The 16,963-nt window shown below is 34.4% G+C and overlaps 1 protein-coding gene across 2 annotated transcripts in view; it reads right to left on the minus strand.

The window, feature by feature from the left end:
• Positions 1 to 16,963, minus strand: part of LOC138692619 (zinc finger protein ZFP2-like) — a 68,226-nt gene that overhangs the window by 39,891 nt on the left and 11,372 nt on the right. The window contains exons 2-5 of one of the 2 annotated variants that reach the window (XM_069815651.1): positions 16,111 to 16,208; positions 12,024 to 12,134; positions 8,194 to 8,276; positions 268 to 5,023 (exon numbers count right to left, since the gene is read on the minus strand). In XM_069815651.1, coding sequence (XP_069671752.1) covers positions 3,814 to 5,023; positions 8,194 to 8,276; positions 12,024 to 12,134; positions 16,111 to 16,203 — 1,497 coding nt within the window. In that variant the 5' untranslated portion in view covers positions 16,204 to 16,208 and the 3' untranslated portion in view covers positions 268 to 3,813. Of the gene's footprint in view, positions 1 to 267; positions 5,024 to 8,193; positions 8,277 to 12,023; positions 12,135 to 16,110; positions 16,209 to 16,963 lie in introns of those variants that run through there. The other variant, XM_069815652.1, reaches the window with a different exon arrangement.

Here is a 16,963-nt window from a genome sequence, read left to right on the forward strand (position 1 = left end):
TCATATATAACACTGCACTGTCCGGTAATTTTTATACTACTTCCTCTACTGTGTAAGTGGATTCAATTTATATTTGCTTCCATGAACGCCGCAAATGTTAATATTAGACCAGATATAGCCTACCCATTGCCGTGATGATACTGAAGAATGTGTTAAAATCAACTGTCGGTATTTAACTTCGAATAACAGTTAATATATAAAAAACGCTGTGGAAACTTTAGGAATATGAAGAAATAAGATACATATTAATTCATCATTTGTTATCCATTAACATTATAAACTCAATATTTAATTAAGAATCCAGTGATCAGACAACCATAGAAGAAAACTCTCGACATCCCTGTCACTAATTACAGAACATAGGAAGTCACAAAAGAAATATATTTCTTACATAAATGTTTGGAAATGTCAGAAGTAGCAACAGAATGCAAGACATTTATAATCAATTTCCATTGACATCGCAGAAAACCAGATTCAAACTGACGATGAGGTAGTGATGTAAAAGTAGTTTATACAAAGAAATGCAGTCTTACAGGGAGGCCTACAGAACCACAGCATGTATAGCACATTAGTGTATGATGTAGAAGCAAGCATCAAGGAACAAGTTAAATTCAGGCTATGTACTCCATGTGGATTTCACAATACATAGTGTCCAGAAATTAAGTATCGATTTTATAGAAATAGGGCGTTTAGGGGTAAGATGTATAATAAACTGCAAGTAAACTGTGACTCTAAGCTTGTAGTTGCTGCTAGTGTCCATGCATTGGTTTTGTGTCAACAGCTAAATATGTGTTCTGTCGTTACAAGTAACTGAATCTGCATGATCTTCAGCTTACCAGAAAAGGTTGCTGTGGTGACATGGAGGCTAGACGTAGTGACATTCAGACGAAATTTCATTTCCGATTCCATTAAGCTGGACCCACAGACAAAACACTTAACACGCTGGTTAACAAGTTTAGGCGCACTCAGACAGTCACAATGGAGCTGTACGAGGACGTCCATCATCCTCTGAAGTGCCATCAGATTGTCCATCGCACTTAGTCCAAAATCAGTGCAGCGTTTGTTACAGAAATTGAACATTCCGCGTTCGATGGTGCATAGGTGTTGCGTTTCACGCTGAAGAAGCCGTACCAGCTGCAGGTTGTGCACACCTGCATGACGAGGAGTTTGCACAGCGTCTGACATCTTTGTGTGTGGATTTATCAAAGGACGTGTTCTCACTAAACCCATTACCACATTGGTGGAGCTCCACCTGCAGGTGGTTCAATGGACAATCTGATGACGCTTCAGAGGATGATGGACATCCTCGTACAGGCTACGTTGTGACAGTCCGAGTATAATTAAACTTGATCACCAGCGTGTGAAGTGTTTTGTCTGTACGTTCAGTTTTATGGAATCGGAGTTGAAATTTTGTCTGAACGTCACCATACGATGACTCCACCTAGCCTCCACATCACCACTGCAACCTTTTCTGGTAAGCTGAAGATCATGCAGATTCAGTTACTTGTAACGACAGAACACATGTTTAGCTGTTGTCACCAAGTCAATGCGTGGACTCCTGCAACTACATAATTTAGAAACACAGTGTACTTATTACCATACACATCTTATCCCTAGACGCCCTATTTCTACAAAATCGATACTTAATTTCTGGACGCCCTGTATAACACATATGGATTTAACACTGCCATTAGAGATGTATACATAAACAACTGAAATTCTGTCTTATGTAACTGGCAATGTTTATTAAATAAATAGGCCCAGAATCTAGAAAGCTTGTCATTATACATAACACTCTAACAATATATTATTATCGCTGCGGTCTCATGCTTAACATATCGATATCATACAATAACGTGCGGTGTGCTTTTAAAACATAATTTTGCCAACCAATTGTTGCTCTGTAGGTTTCACTCTAAGCATCACGTTGTCACATCTACTTCCTCGATAAGAATAAGCACTAGTTTGTTATATTGTTAAATGTCTATTCTTATTCTTATTATTATTATTATTATTATTATTATTATTATTATTATTATTATTATTATTTCATATAAGAGTACGTTGACATTCTTAACTCTTAAATAATAACTCTTTAATAATAAGTTTTAATCACATACCTTAATGTTCGTCCTCAGCTCAAGACATTGCAACCTCGGTTTTAGTCCACGTGGATTAGACAAGTAGGTGTCATTTAATAATGGAAGCAGCTTATTGGTTGCAATATTTAAATTGAGGCGAGTGATTGGAGCGGCGACATAAGAAATTGAAAACAATAATACAATTAAATTTCAAAGACCTGCCGAATGTTATGCACGAGGCCACTCAAAGACCTGCGGAATGTTAACCATGAGAGCACAGCGATATCAGGTTAGGTAAGGTAATACATAAAAAAATATATCTTTGTGTTACATTTGAAATTTGTAAATTTAAAGTGTTATTACTTGCGTTAACTTATTTCGCGGAAGAGAATAAGAGCCAGTATTACTAAGATTACACGTATTTCAAAATTAAAATACCATATTCACAACTAAAAACAGAAATTCATTCCAAACAATTCGTACTCCCAGTTCATTGCTCCATATTTCAACACCAATTTCTTATGGCTATGGAAAGGCGCTTTACTATATTGTAATCACGATCACAGTATCTCCAGCGATTTTCATTTTATCTCAATAAAGTTACAGAATAAAAGTCCCCAGTCTACAAATAAAGTCTCTCATCATGTATTCCAAGTTTAATTGTCTAACCTGATACTCTGGGAAAGGATAGGACCGACAAACTGGCGAAAACAGCCGCTCAATGTAATGCAGTGTGTGCACACATTGAGAGTCTGACTGCGTATATTAGAAAGTGGTTTCATATCGTCATTTATAGCAACTTGCGCAAGAGAGACTTGACTTGCCCTTTCAGTTCTACTTGCAGACATGAATTTTTGCACTTCATAAATGTGTGAAATACTGTCCATACATTTTCTTATATTGGAAACACAAACTACAAGATTTTAGATAAAAATTAACGAAGCAGTTCCCAGATACCACATCTAAACTGAATCTCAATTATATTAATTACCGAGTAAGGATTTAACTCTCAGTAACATCGATATTATCTCATTGGAATGCTAGCAGCTTTTATAATAACACATATGATACGAATTATCCTTATGGAGATAAAAATATTGTTACTTTAATTGGCGCTGATGTGATCACGTGCATGGATTTTCAAAGTCCTTGCCTGATAGAAGCATTCTCCATATTAGGTTTATTTTTTTTTATTTTAGTAGGTTATTTTACGACGCTTTATCAACAGCTTAGGTTATTTAGCGTCTGAATGAGATGGTGATAATGCCGGTGAAATGAGTTCGGGGTCCAACACCGAAAGTTACCCAACATTTGCTCATATGGGGTTGAGCGAAAACCCCGAAACAAAACCTCAACCAGGTAACTTGCCGCGACCGGGAATCGAACACGGGCCATCTGGTTTCGCGGCCAGACACGCTAACCGTTACTCCACAGGAGTGAACCCATATTAGGTGAAATGTATTCCTCCGGAAATGTGCTGTGAGATTTCCCATTCAAAAAAAGATGTTAAAGATATCAAATTTCGTCCATGTCCTTACTTAATGGGTTCTAAGGTTTCCCAAATATGAGGACAAGCATCGCATGTGTATGACTTTTTCCCAGTGTGCGTGCGTACATGGATTCTGAGATGTTCCTAGTCTGTGAAACTTTTACTACTAGTATCGCATTTGAATCATTTTTCTCCCGTATGCGTGCATACAAGCTTTCTGACATATGCCAATCTTGAGAATTGTTAACCACAGATACCGCTCTTTAATGACTTTTCTTCGGTGTGTGTCCGTATATGTTTACTGCGAGAACTGGCCTGTGAGAAAGTTTTCTCACATATATCACATTTGAATGGCTTCTCGCCAGTGTGCGTGCGGACATGACTTCTGACAGAGCTGGATTTTAAAAAACGTTTCCCACAGGTATAGCATTTAAATGGCTTTTCGCCAGTGTGTGAACGTACATGAATTCTCAGAGAGCCCGATACTGCAAAGCTTTTTCCGCAATAATTGCAAATAAAAGGCTTTTCGCCGGTGTGCGTACGCACATGGTTTGTGAGAGAGACACTTCGTGAGAAACACTTTCCACAAGTATCGCATTTGAATGGTTTGTTACCCGTGTGCGAACGTATATGGGTGCTCAGGTAACTCGAATCTGAGAAACGTTTTCCACAGAAATAGCATTTGAATGGTTTTTCGCCAGTGTGTGAGCGTACATGATTTCTCAGAGCGCCCGATACTGAGAAGCATTTTCCGCAATAATCGCAAATAAAAGTCTTTTCACCAGTGTGCGTACGTACATGGATTGTGAGAGCACCCCTTTGTGAGAAACATTTTCCGCAGTTATCGCATTTGAATGGCTTCTTACCCGTGTGCATACGTAAATGGGTAGTCAGATAGCTCGAATACGAGAAACTTTTCCCACAGGTATTGCATTTAAACGGTTTTTCACCGGTGTGCTTGCGTATATGCTTTGTGAGCGAGGAGCTTTCTGTGAAACATTTCCCACAGTCATAGCATTTGAACAGCTTGTCGTCTGTGTGCACTCGTACATGGTTTTTGAGATGTCTAGTTTTTGAAAAATGTTTTCCACAGGTTTCACACTTTAAATGGTTTTCGCCAATGTCTGTGAGTGCATGACTTCTGACATTTCCAGATTTTGAGAAACGTTCATCAAAGCTATCGCTTTTGATCGACTTTTCGCTGGTGTGCGTGCATAAATGTGTTGAGAGAGTGCCCGGTTCTGAGAACTGTTTGCCACAGGCATCGCATTTGAATGTCGAATTGTCGGTGTGATTGCAGGACTGTGACGGCATATTGTTATTACTCGTATGGAAGTGGTTGTAAATCTCTGACTCACACGCACTTTCGGAAGAATGGATCCCTGCGGCGGGACATTTTTCTGGACTGATGTGTTTCTCCTGAGGCGTTTGAATTCTCCCAGTATAAAAAATGCTGTAATCAAAATCAAGACAGTGAAAATTTGACCATCAAGACAGGAATGATAATCAAACTGTCAAGAAATGGTGTAATATATTAATTTCATAAATTATTATAAATATGTAAGCTTTTTGTATTGAATATCAGAGCATGAATTCCATTCATCTAATATGTGAAAACACATTCCATACCCACAATAATACAAGTCAGCCACATGAAGAGAGACAATCTGAGTAAAAAAATTGCAAATACACTTCGGCGAATAAGAAACGCTCTGTACCAAACCAATTCTCGTATTTTAATATATACAAGCGAAGTCTTTCTCCATCTAAATGAGTGGAGAAGGATAAAACCGCCTAAAATGATGCAAATTAAGTGGAGGGAGAAAGCCTTAGCCTGCCAGTTTTCTGAAAAGTCGTTTGCTACAAACTCAGCCCATTATACATAACACTTGCATTGTACTGAAGGAAAAGAACGAGTGTTGATGTATATTACATAGATAATTCTTACATATCTAATGTATATTAGGGTTTCAGATATTAATACGAATGATACTAATTTATTTAAAAACAAGATAGTGTTTGGGCTGCTTTCGGTTGCAGTAATAGGACATTTTAGAAAAAGCACAAACACAAAGAAAAACAAAAATTATCATTTTAAACTGTATGTCAAAAGACTAAACGTTTATTATGTAAAATATAATAAAGATTAGCTATATTATTGAGAAAGTATTATTTTACATTGTAGGCTATGAGATATAATGCAACCGAACATGTAGAGAGTTCAAAACAATTTTTAAGAGATTGCTTATGTTTCCATGAAAATTACACTGCATTAGTAAATTTGAGTATCTTGCACATGACTTTCTGAGTGTCCCCTGAGTCAATTATTAATTATTATTATCAGATGTTTGTGTGATCGATGACAACTCATATTTGGGCCGAATAAATTACAACATTCTAAGTGAATTTTGTTACAATCATGGTCGAAATGAAAGACAGCAGGTCGGAATGGCATTCCAGTTCATAAATTTCAGAAAACTTTCCATTCTGTTTCTCAAGAAATAGCTAGTGTCCGTTTCTGTACGTTTTAATTTAGTATAGGCTACATTAATTAAGGCATGGTATTCCAATATCTTTCTTTCTCAATGAAGCGTGACTTAAATATATTATTAAATATTGACAATAGCACTATCGGCAGTGGTCTATTATATTACAATATTCTTATAAACTTTCACTACTTTTAGGCCTAATGCTCTTGCATCATGCCTTTCTTATGTTTGATTATGCAGTGAGTGTCGTTATTCGGAAGAATAGCGAAATTAAAAAGAAAGGAATGTAGTAAAACTTAATAACTCCATATTTAGGCAATGATCAGAAGTCATAGACTACTGCTGGCCAGTGAGTCGAATTTCTAATTACGTTGCGACCTGAGTATCCATTTAAAAGATTTTGCGAAACAAATGTTCCAATCATGAGTGTAGCATCGGAAATCATTCTCTTATACTAATAAAATATGCGTCGAAGTAAATATTAAAGATACTCATGCGCATTTTATTAAATATATTCTTTCAGCTGAATGAAATAGCTACTCTTGATTTCTGTCTGTATAAATATTATAAAGGGATGAAAATTTCCGTAGACATGCATCTGAAATTATGTTCATTGATGTGCATATAAATATCTCAATGTTAATTATACACATAAAGTGTTTATCAACAGTAATCTCATTAAATGTTTTGATTTATCTAGAGACAATTAAACTCGAATAGGATTTAATTGACTATTACACGATTAGAAGAAAGTATATAAATATTAGAAGAAATAAAGTACTCTAATACAGTAAAATATTAATTTACTTGCTACAATTCTATTTCACTAATGTTTGCTTCACCAAAACGTTTGAACGTAGCCGCCATTTTCAGTTGACTATCTGTGCGGGAAACAAATGACGATCACAAAGTATATTTTATAGTACTATAAAGAATTTGTATTTTGAAATGTTGGCAAACAAATGATAGGGAAGTGATAAAAACATTGGTAGGGAAGTTATGAAAATAAACAAATGCTAGGGAAGTGATAAACTTGTAGTGATAAACAACTATGATTGATTGAAACACGTCCTTTCTTACCGTTGTATTGGTCAAAAGTTGTATGACGTAGTAAAAGTGTAATAGTCGTGGTAATACTCGGCGTTATCTCACTGGTCATGATTTGAGTTTCTGTCGTCATCAACAGCGTGTACACGAAAATAAGAGCGTTCTGGTTCGTGAGAACGTACATTTCGAACAAAATGTTATATGTTGTATAATAGGTTTTGTAGAGAGGCATTCTTAAAAGCATAAGTGAAATGCAATCCTTGTGCATAATGTTTAACGTCTCTGGGCAATGTGTATTCAGAACTGATATTTATTAAAAACAAATGTCGGGACCACGGGACCAACACACCATGGCTCCCCGAATATATGTTCCATATGTTTTGTTTTTATTAAAACTAAAACTTTAAAACTTTCTGTAAGAGTTGTCCTTACCACTTTTTCTCTGTAATGCAGATTGTGAAGGAAACAATATAGGCTTCCTTTGTTTTTAATTTTAATCTGAAGATACTTTGGAAATGAAATAATGTAAATATAATGTTTAATAACACATTAACTGTGAACACTCACTTTGTTAGTACCCTTTACAATGTTTTAAACATTATTGTAATATATTAAGCCCTTATCTTTTCCACATAACTCACAATGAAATTGCATTAGTTCACTGCCTTCTTAATTCGGTGCTGCACTGTGATGCAATGATTAAAAAAAAAATAGTCTACGAAGAAGATTGTGTTTCAAGCACACATTTCCAAAGCTCCCTAGTTTGTAGTTTACAAGTCACCTAGTTGCTAGGACTTGAGCTTTAAGACGCGGCTTTAAATTCTATATATTCAGTACTTGAGGATATTGCTGAAAATCATTATATATGTTTATTCACTGCATGTTTTGTGTTTCACAACAACTCTGCACTCCTCTATTGCATCACGAATGCTACCACAGCCATCTGAGTAGTGACGGTCGACAATTACAGGAGACCTCGCTGTTATTTTACTGTACATTGCACTAACACTTAAGATTAATGCTCTACTTTATAATTTACTTGAACCAGCGAAACAAGCACAAAATTAACACATACACCTACACTCACCTCTGAGACAAGACTTCAGATTCCACTGTCGTTACTTCCAGCACAGACTCCTCTTTTACTGCACACACGCCAAATGTATCAACCTACAAATAATAAATATACCAGAGAAGATGGTAAGAAATAAACGCAACATGTATCCTGAATTACAGGCAGCGAAATAAAACATACGAGCAAAAATGAGAGATACAAAATGGGATCAAAGATATGAAGGCGTGCTTAAAGAATTATAGTAACAATTAATAATGTACACACTCTATATATATATATATATATATATATATATATATATATATCAGGAAAACTGGAAATATGTCTGAAAATGGGAAGACTGACAAGATAAATAATTCGCTAATAACTGAGAAAATGATGAATAGGATGCCCAATGGAACAATGGAGGGAAATGCAATGGGCTACAATATCTGGGTATGTGCAGGCGAAACGAACTTCTGACAATTTGTAAAATGCATGAAGAGATAGAATCAGAAGAGCCTAGGGATTGTTTAGCATATATATGGAGACTCGTGGTTTAAGGAATATGAGTAAGTTGGGGGATAAGACACGCATTACAATTCAAATGATGCCAGCTAATTGAAGCTATATCCTTAACCAAGAACACATTGATACAGAAATTACGAAATGGTAGTGAAATACGACAAATATAGACGTGTAATTGTAGGATTGCACATTTCTGTTCGAAATTAGTAGAGCAGCACTTTGACAAGACGGAAGTATCTACAAATTTACGAAAAAGATGAACTCGTATTGCACAGACGGAGAATTTCACTTTTTTCTGCTTTCTTTTGTACAAATAACTCTAAAACTTCTACGTATTCAGTTACATTATTTCGTTCGTGTGCTTTTCTTACATAAAGTAAGTGTTCAACAAATTTGATTAAAAACGAAGTAGGTGGGTTTGAAAAATTGTTTTGATTTGATACCGGTATCCAATAACTGTTTTATAAAACATCATTAAGGAAAGGATATGGTCATAAGGTAACTCAATTATTTCAAAATTTCTTACAGAATATTTGCTGGTGGTTTGGCAGAAGTTCGTAACCTACAAACAGGAGAAGGAAAACAAGATTTTTGATAGTTCAATATTGTCGTATTCACCTTTGCAAATATGTATAATATTAGGAAAAGAAAAATTTTGTATGTATTTATTTACACTGCAATGGGTATATACCCGGTGGCAGTGGTAACTAATTACACCCAACAATGACAATAATAAACTTATTAATTAAAAATACAATAATAATACTAATAATTAATACTAACAATAATTAATAATAATAATAATAATAACAACAACAACAACAGGGAATATACTAAATTAAATGAAACGATCACTTAAAATAACATTTGAAATATTCTAATTTGTATCTTAAAACTAAGATCGAACTAAAACCCACGAGTATGATATGTTCATATCTGCACAAGTACCTTTCAACATTACACTCATTTCGCTGTCAACTCACTCACTGCACTGGAACTACGACACATTTCACTGATTCTATCCTGATTTCACTAACACTTCAAAAACATTTCACTGTTCAAATACTTTGCACTGCCACTATAAACTATAAAGCTTCACTGACAGGAACACGTTTCACTTACACAGCACACTTCACTGACACGACATACTTCTTCACTGATACAACACAGTTCACTGACACAACATAATTCTTCACTGATACAACATTTCAATAACAACATATCATTTACACCCTTTAAATAATGTGTATAATTACCGCCTATTAGTAAGGTCCTTAAGCCTATTTTTAAATGCATTTTTGGTTGTTGGTAAAGTCTTTAGTAAGTCTGCAGGTAAAGCATTCCAGTCCCTGATAGTACGATTGAGAAAAGAAAACTTTCCAGTGTCCGTCCTCTGCCTTCTTTCCCTCAATTTATATGAGTGGTCGTTCCTTGAAGAGTAATTTGGCGGCTGCAACCTATTTTTTATTTCTCTCCAGGCAGGCTCACCTCTGTATGTTTTGAACAGTGCGCATAATCGAATTCGCGTTCTCCTGTCCGTGAGTGTGTCCCATTTTAATGGTGAATTTTTCCGACAACACTTAAGAGCCCGTTTTTTAATCTTTTCCAGTGTCTTAATATGTTCTAATCTGTAAGGATCCCAACATGCAGCACCATATTCCATTACTGGACGTACTAGTGATTTATATGCAATCTCTTTGGATTTATCAGGACCTTTTCTTAGTACCCTCATCACAAAGTGTAACGCTCCCCATGCTTTTCCCGCTGTGTCTGTAACGTGTTCCCCCCAGCCGAGATCGCTGCTAAATGTTATTCCGAGGTATTTACATTTGTTAACTTTCGGAATGGTTTGTATTGGCATTCAAAATTTAAAAGAATACACCAATTTAAAAATAGATTATAATTATGTAAAAATCAGAAATTAATCTGAAATGTGGTTTAAGACATTTTGCCATATTTTATCACCATGATTTTAAGGGAACAATACAGTATAAATTACTTGGCCCCTGATGCATTTTTTAAATTTTTTAATTGTAAATAGAATTATTGTGATACAACCTTGTCCACAGTAAAGCATAATATAATTATGTTGAATTTTAAACAAGGATTTCTGTGAATAAAAACTAAATAAGAAATAATCCTTTGTCAAATGAATATATCGAATTCTAACTATTGATTACAGTTCATTAATTCCCTGGATAATCTTTGGTGCCACCTTCTTCATAACTTTCTACCAACACGTCAGGAATAGATGACTTATGAGGTACAGACGAATACTCTTTCAGTCTTGAATTGTATAGTGCACGTTACTACCATTGCTTCAGTTTGTCGAGAATGCCCTTTCTTTTTCATAACATTTATTCCATGTTTGGTTGAATTTTCCTCTAAGTTATAAAAGAAAGCAATGCTGTCACATAACTTGGTGAATTCAAGTCTTCTGATATCCCTGAATCCCACTGGATCTTCATTCCATTAGTTATACCTTTGTTGTGACAATATATTGTTCGTAAGGCTTTCCAGTATTAGAAATATTGTTCAATACAATTAGCTACTACAGTTTGTTATAAGAGTAGGCCATCCTAATGGGGCCCAGCCCACACAACTTTATTTCGAACTTCGGACTGAACCGACAGGCATCATTGTATGCCCAGGGAGCAGAAACATCAGTGTTATCTTATTAATATTAGAAGTTTCTTCCAACACTAAGAATAACATCAATATAATTTGTCTGTTTTTATTTTACTAAGAGCAAGAATGACAGTATAGAGACAACTTTTTTGCATTATTTGGTTCAACATCTTTTTATATACTGTAACAAAATCTTGCAAATCTCATTTACTCATCGTTCACCATCACACCCTCCCCAAAAATGGCAAAAAGTATTTCTTGTTCCACTTTCATAAATTGTAAAATTAATGTAAAAATACTTCCTAATGTAATACAGTAATATGTTATTTCTTCCCCAGTGGTGTGTTCAGAACCTTTTGTAAACCAAACGTTGCACAAAGTTGTCCATCAGTATTTCATTTAATTTGATCAACCTTGAATATTATAAAAATGAAGGAAATAATCAAAAATAAATCTACATTAATTGCTGACTTAGACCTACCTGTCTTAATTAAAGAGATGTTGATGTATTTGTGGGTGTACAAAATTTGTTAGTACATTATGGGAGTCCATCATATCATAATAAGTCAAATTCTGTGTTAATAATCTTGAAGGCTCAATCACGTCATTCAAAGCTCTGTTAAGACTCGTAAGGATGTAATTAGTAACACAACAGAACATGAGGCCAATATCAAGACAGTTAAGAACAGAACAATTATATCACTCACCTGCGAGTCACAATTTATCACAGAAACCTTAACTGGAACAGCACTTTCCTCAATTTTGACTTCCCATTTGAACCAACAGCTGGAGTCCTTGCTCTCCACTGTTCTCGCTTCCTGTGGAATATATAGATATACAAATATTATAATTCATTACATTTTATTGGAAGATTTAGTTTGATGGATCCATTAGCTGATAAGTGCCAGGCAACTGGAGCAAATATGAGTAGAAAGCACTATGAACTCTAGTAAGCAGGAGCTGAGAGCAGTGTGTTGGCTCTGTTACATGGTTAGACGTGCATTCATACATCTGACTGCAGTATGACAGCACATTGAGATTGAACATGACGACACTCATTATTTCAAGTGTTGAAAAAATAAAATAAAATAAATGAAAAAACTCCAAAAACGCAGGCACAGCACGTTAATGAGGAGAAGTAAGTCCTGCATCCCGTACCTAAGTGAGAAATATAACATTCCCACTAGTCAATGGAGTGTTTATGGTCTTCTGTTTGGTGCACATGGCATACTTCCTAAATTCACGCTAAATATTTTAAAAGCACTCTGCCTCCGGTTATTTGAAATTAAAAAAATCTAACTTAATATTCTTAAGGATTCTTTAATGGGTCTATAGGGTTTGCATTTCTCTGAGTTCTTTTTACTTAACAATTCTTATATTTAATCATTTTTGCCTTTCTGATCATTCCGTAGTGCTTTTATTCTTGATCTTTATGGTCATCCTCACTGAGGGGAGATTATTTTGTTAAAAAATCCATTTTAATAAGAAATACTTCGAGATCATTGAGATGCCTCATCAGCTTTTTACCTGTTTTTAAAAAATGCGAAAATTTTACATAATGTAAATTTAATATGAATATTTTGGTGAAGTATCAAAAGTAGTTTTTGAGCAACAGTCATATATTACCCGCATGCTTCAAGGCTCACTGAAAAGAGGGTGCTTTTGAGGAGCGAAACTCGTTAAGTTAAATCTTCCCATAAAGCTGTGGTAACTTCTCCTTTCTCGATGTAGGTAACTACTAGATTACTAAGACACTCTCCAGCTAGAGTAGGTCTGAAGTATGGTTTAATTAGTTTCAGTGTTGTAAAACTTCACTCTCCAATGGCAGTATTCACTGAAGAAGCAATACAAACTTAAATAACTATATTCTGCTTTTCCTTGAAACTCAATCTTTTGCAACACAAGACTGAGTAAATAAAAGAAAAATGGCTTCGTTATCTCTCTTATTTATTTTATAAAAATTACAGAGAATTTTTAAACGCATAATTGAGAAGTGTTTTTGCAAAAGTCGATAGATGCAGAAATCAAGATTTTACAGAAATTACACTAAGTGACAGGATCTATCGAGTTCTGAAAACAAACTGGAAGGTTTGGTAGTCTCTACATACGGTATGAATCAAGTTTTAGTAAATCTGATTTCATAGATCGATTCCGGAGGTAGAAAACATACGATATCCATATGTAACTCACTTCCGAAAATTTCTGCATCTATCGACTTTTGTAAAAACGCTCCTCAATTAAGTATGAGGTAGGATAACACACAAACAAAAACAGGGTGAAGTAAATCAGCATTGTCAGAGAATATCCCAGTCATCCCCTGTAACATACTGCCTATTATCTAAAACAAATGTGGCGCTCAATCATCTTTCACTCCTTTATGAAGTTTCTGAATGAGATTTAACAATACACGATTACAAGATAATTTTTGAAGTCAGTGTTTGCATTGTATTTAAGCCTTTGAGAATGGGTGCTATACAGTCCCTTTTCATTTAACAGAATTTCGGACTTGTTTGCTATACCCACTACTTCCTTGTACTATTCAATAAATGTAACTTCATTACTTATTGGCCTATATCTTATTGATATTTTTGTGGCATCTAAGCGCTTCATGCATTACTTATTTCCTATTTCTGGAGACTGTAGATGTAGAGAAATAACTTAATTTGCGTGCAATATGACTTTGGTTCTGTAAATCTATTTCCATAATTTGAATTTAGTTGAATTCAGAGATTTAGAAATATCAGTTTACAGGGTATTAAAAGAATCATGCATACAACTGCAAAAGGGAAGTTCACTTTCCTCTCTCCTTGCTATTTTCTTTGTAGAAACATTGTTCAAACCAACCAATGTCAGTGTATTTCTCATTGCTATCACATAATATTTAATTACTTCGTTAGGTTAAAGTGTAGTTAAAAATTACATTTATTTCCATCACTACATACAAGAAACTGAATTCTTGTATTATTCGTCTATATTTCACATAATACTATTTAATTATTTCCGTAGGTTAAAGTTTAATTAAATATTACATTTATGTTAATCACTACAAATAACAAACTGAATTCTTGTATTATTTCGTTTTTATTTTCACGGCTAACAAAGTAATACTACTCCCTTAAAATATTCAATACTGTGCAAATCATGTTCATTGTTGTGTTTGACAATTTAAATATTGCAGTACTGAACTTGATAAAAGAATTTCAAATTTTTTTATAGAGAAAAATAAGTATGCCAATGCGATCTTGTTTAATAATTTTCACTGTAGATATCATTGTTGTGTCTTGTCAGATACGCGAGATTAAGAGAGGGAACACTAGAAACAGGAAGACGAGTGAACGAGTTGTGGAAGACAAGGAAAGAAACCAATAAAGTGTTAACGAGAAAAGTTGCCCAATTTCCATTTTTGAAATCTATTTTCAGTGAGTGACATTGGAATAATATTAACTAACATCTTGTAGCGCAATTGAGCTTCAATGTGAATATCATTATTAAACAGCCATATTAAAACCATTAAAATTGCGCGTTTACCTTGCACTTGCCATACCAGTCTAAGTGTTGAATTGATTTTTCATGTAGTTTCCGTTATGTTTAAGTAAAAAATTTTTAGATTTTGAGAGGGCACATATCCACCTGGCCCAAATGTTGAAACTGCCACTGCTTATCAACGCGATAATTCTTAATATAGTCTTCAAAGTAACCAACTGATTTAGGACTGAGTAAGGTATGCAACATCCAGAATGAATTGCAACATTTTAAGTACAAGCATATCAGCCCTGAAAAACTTGGTAAAACTATATTGTGTGGCTTGAAACGGAATATTTTCGCCTCTTGACTTGATTTCTTTCACAATTTGGTCATTACTGTACGGTGTACATACCTCAACATAGCCAACCTACACCCGGTGATGCCAGGAATGATCTGGTTTCATAAAGCTAGGAACAGTCTAGTTTGCATAAAATTGTTAAATAATGCCTCACTAGTCAGGTTAGACTTTGTTTCTTTGTATCTATGCATAGCTTGGAGGAATGTCTCAAATATTTACTGTGTAAATGGCTCATCCACAATGAGTATGGAAAGATGAAAACGACGATGTAAAATATTGTAGCAGTGTAAATTTACAAATTTCCATAGCAATTAGTAATACACAAAGGTGTGAAGATATAGAAAAATAACAAATGTTTAGTTATATGAATAATAAAACTTGAGTACAAAATTAGAGGAAAGTTGAAGCTGTATCTAGTTAAGAACTATAATATAATAATATGCGACAGAAATGCTAAAATTGGTTTTGTATGGATTAGCTTAGGATTGTGGAAATTGAAGGGATTAGGAGTAACACAGAAAATGGTATATGTATATTATGTGGCGAAAAAGAAGATATTATGAACCATATTCTGTTAACATCTGTTAAGAGAGATTGGAGTCAACTCAGTTTTATGAAAAAGGAATGGCTACATTTTATTAATGATACTGTATTAGCTAAAATAGTAAGAATTACAAATGAACAGATAACAAAATACTTAAGAACATATATTTGGAAAGGAGAAGATAAGCAAATGTGAGAAATAAGAAGTTAAAGCAATGTAAAATAAGTTTTAAAATATGTGCGTGTAATGTAGGTAGATATAGCTAGTATGTAAAAAAATCTACATTTATGAATGACAGCTAAATCACTTGAGGTCAATGGTGTCACTCAACACTGTAACGGACTGCAGCCTACTAAATAAGAGTAAAAAAAAAAGACTAGTAATATAGGAATGAGCAGTAGACAAGGGGATAGAAAATTGGTCTTACATCTGATGAAGGATTTTTCTCTTCTTTAATAGCGTCATCATGCGGCTGTACTGCCAGAGGATCGACCTCGGGTTCTGTCTTGATAGAATCCATTACAACTGAAAGAAGAGTGTTAGAAAATTACCCGTTTGCTGGTAATATTTCCGTATGAATGTCTTTATTAACCTTCAATAGGAATCATAATATGTGATACATAAATTAAGTATATTAAGTTTGTCAAATGTAATAATTGGCTACAAATGTTGTCTATTTCAACCCCTATCATTATGTCCAGAGAGACAAACACATGCACAATATTATAAAGTCTACGTAAAAAAGAGTGATCCATTCGAAACAAGACACAATCTGTTATTACAATTTTTTTCTTTCTTTCATTACAGTAACTTGTAATACACATCTACACAAATTAAACACATCACTGGAATGTCTGAGCTTGCGTAACTGAGACAGAAGTGCCAGATAATTTAAAACTATGATATTACCACAACATTGATTTCATTATTATCTACAAATAAGCCCAAATATTATTCCCTGTATTCCATATGACAGATATATTGTTAACAGCTAATTTTCACACCATTATTCCAATTACATTCAATTTTTGTTTGTTTTTTTTTTGTTTTTTTTTTTTTTGACAAAAATTGTATATTACTAGACTACTATATTATACTAAACTAGGCCACATCCCCATCAGTTTATTTCAATCCATTCTATCAAAAGCCTTTTCTAGGTCCACAAAAACTACATACACTACTTTATTCTTCTCTATGTATCTAGCTTTCACCAAATGTCCATAGCAGTCCAAATGCATCTCTCATACCTTATCTCTTCCTGAAACCAAACTGCTCTTCTT

The sequence above is a fragment of the Periplaneta americana genome, chromosome 17 (genome assembly GCF_040183065.1).
Source record: "Periplaneta americana isolate PAMFEO1 chromosome 17, P.americana_PAMFEO1_priV1, whole genome shotgun sequence".
In the NCBI taxonomy this organism is placed as follows: Eukaryota; Metazoa; Arthropoda; class Insecta; order Blattodea; family Blattidae; genus Periplaneta; species Periplaneta americana.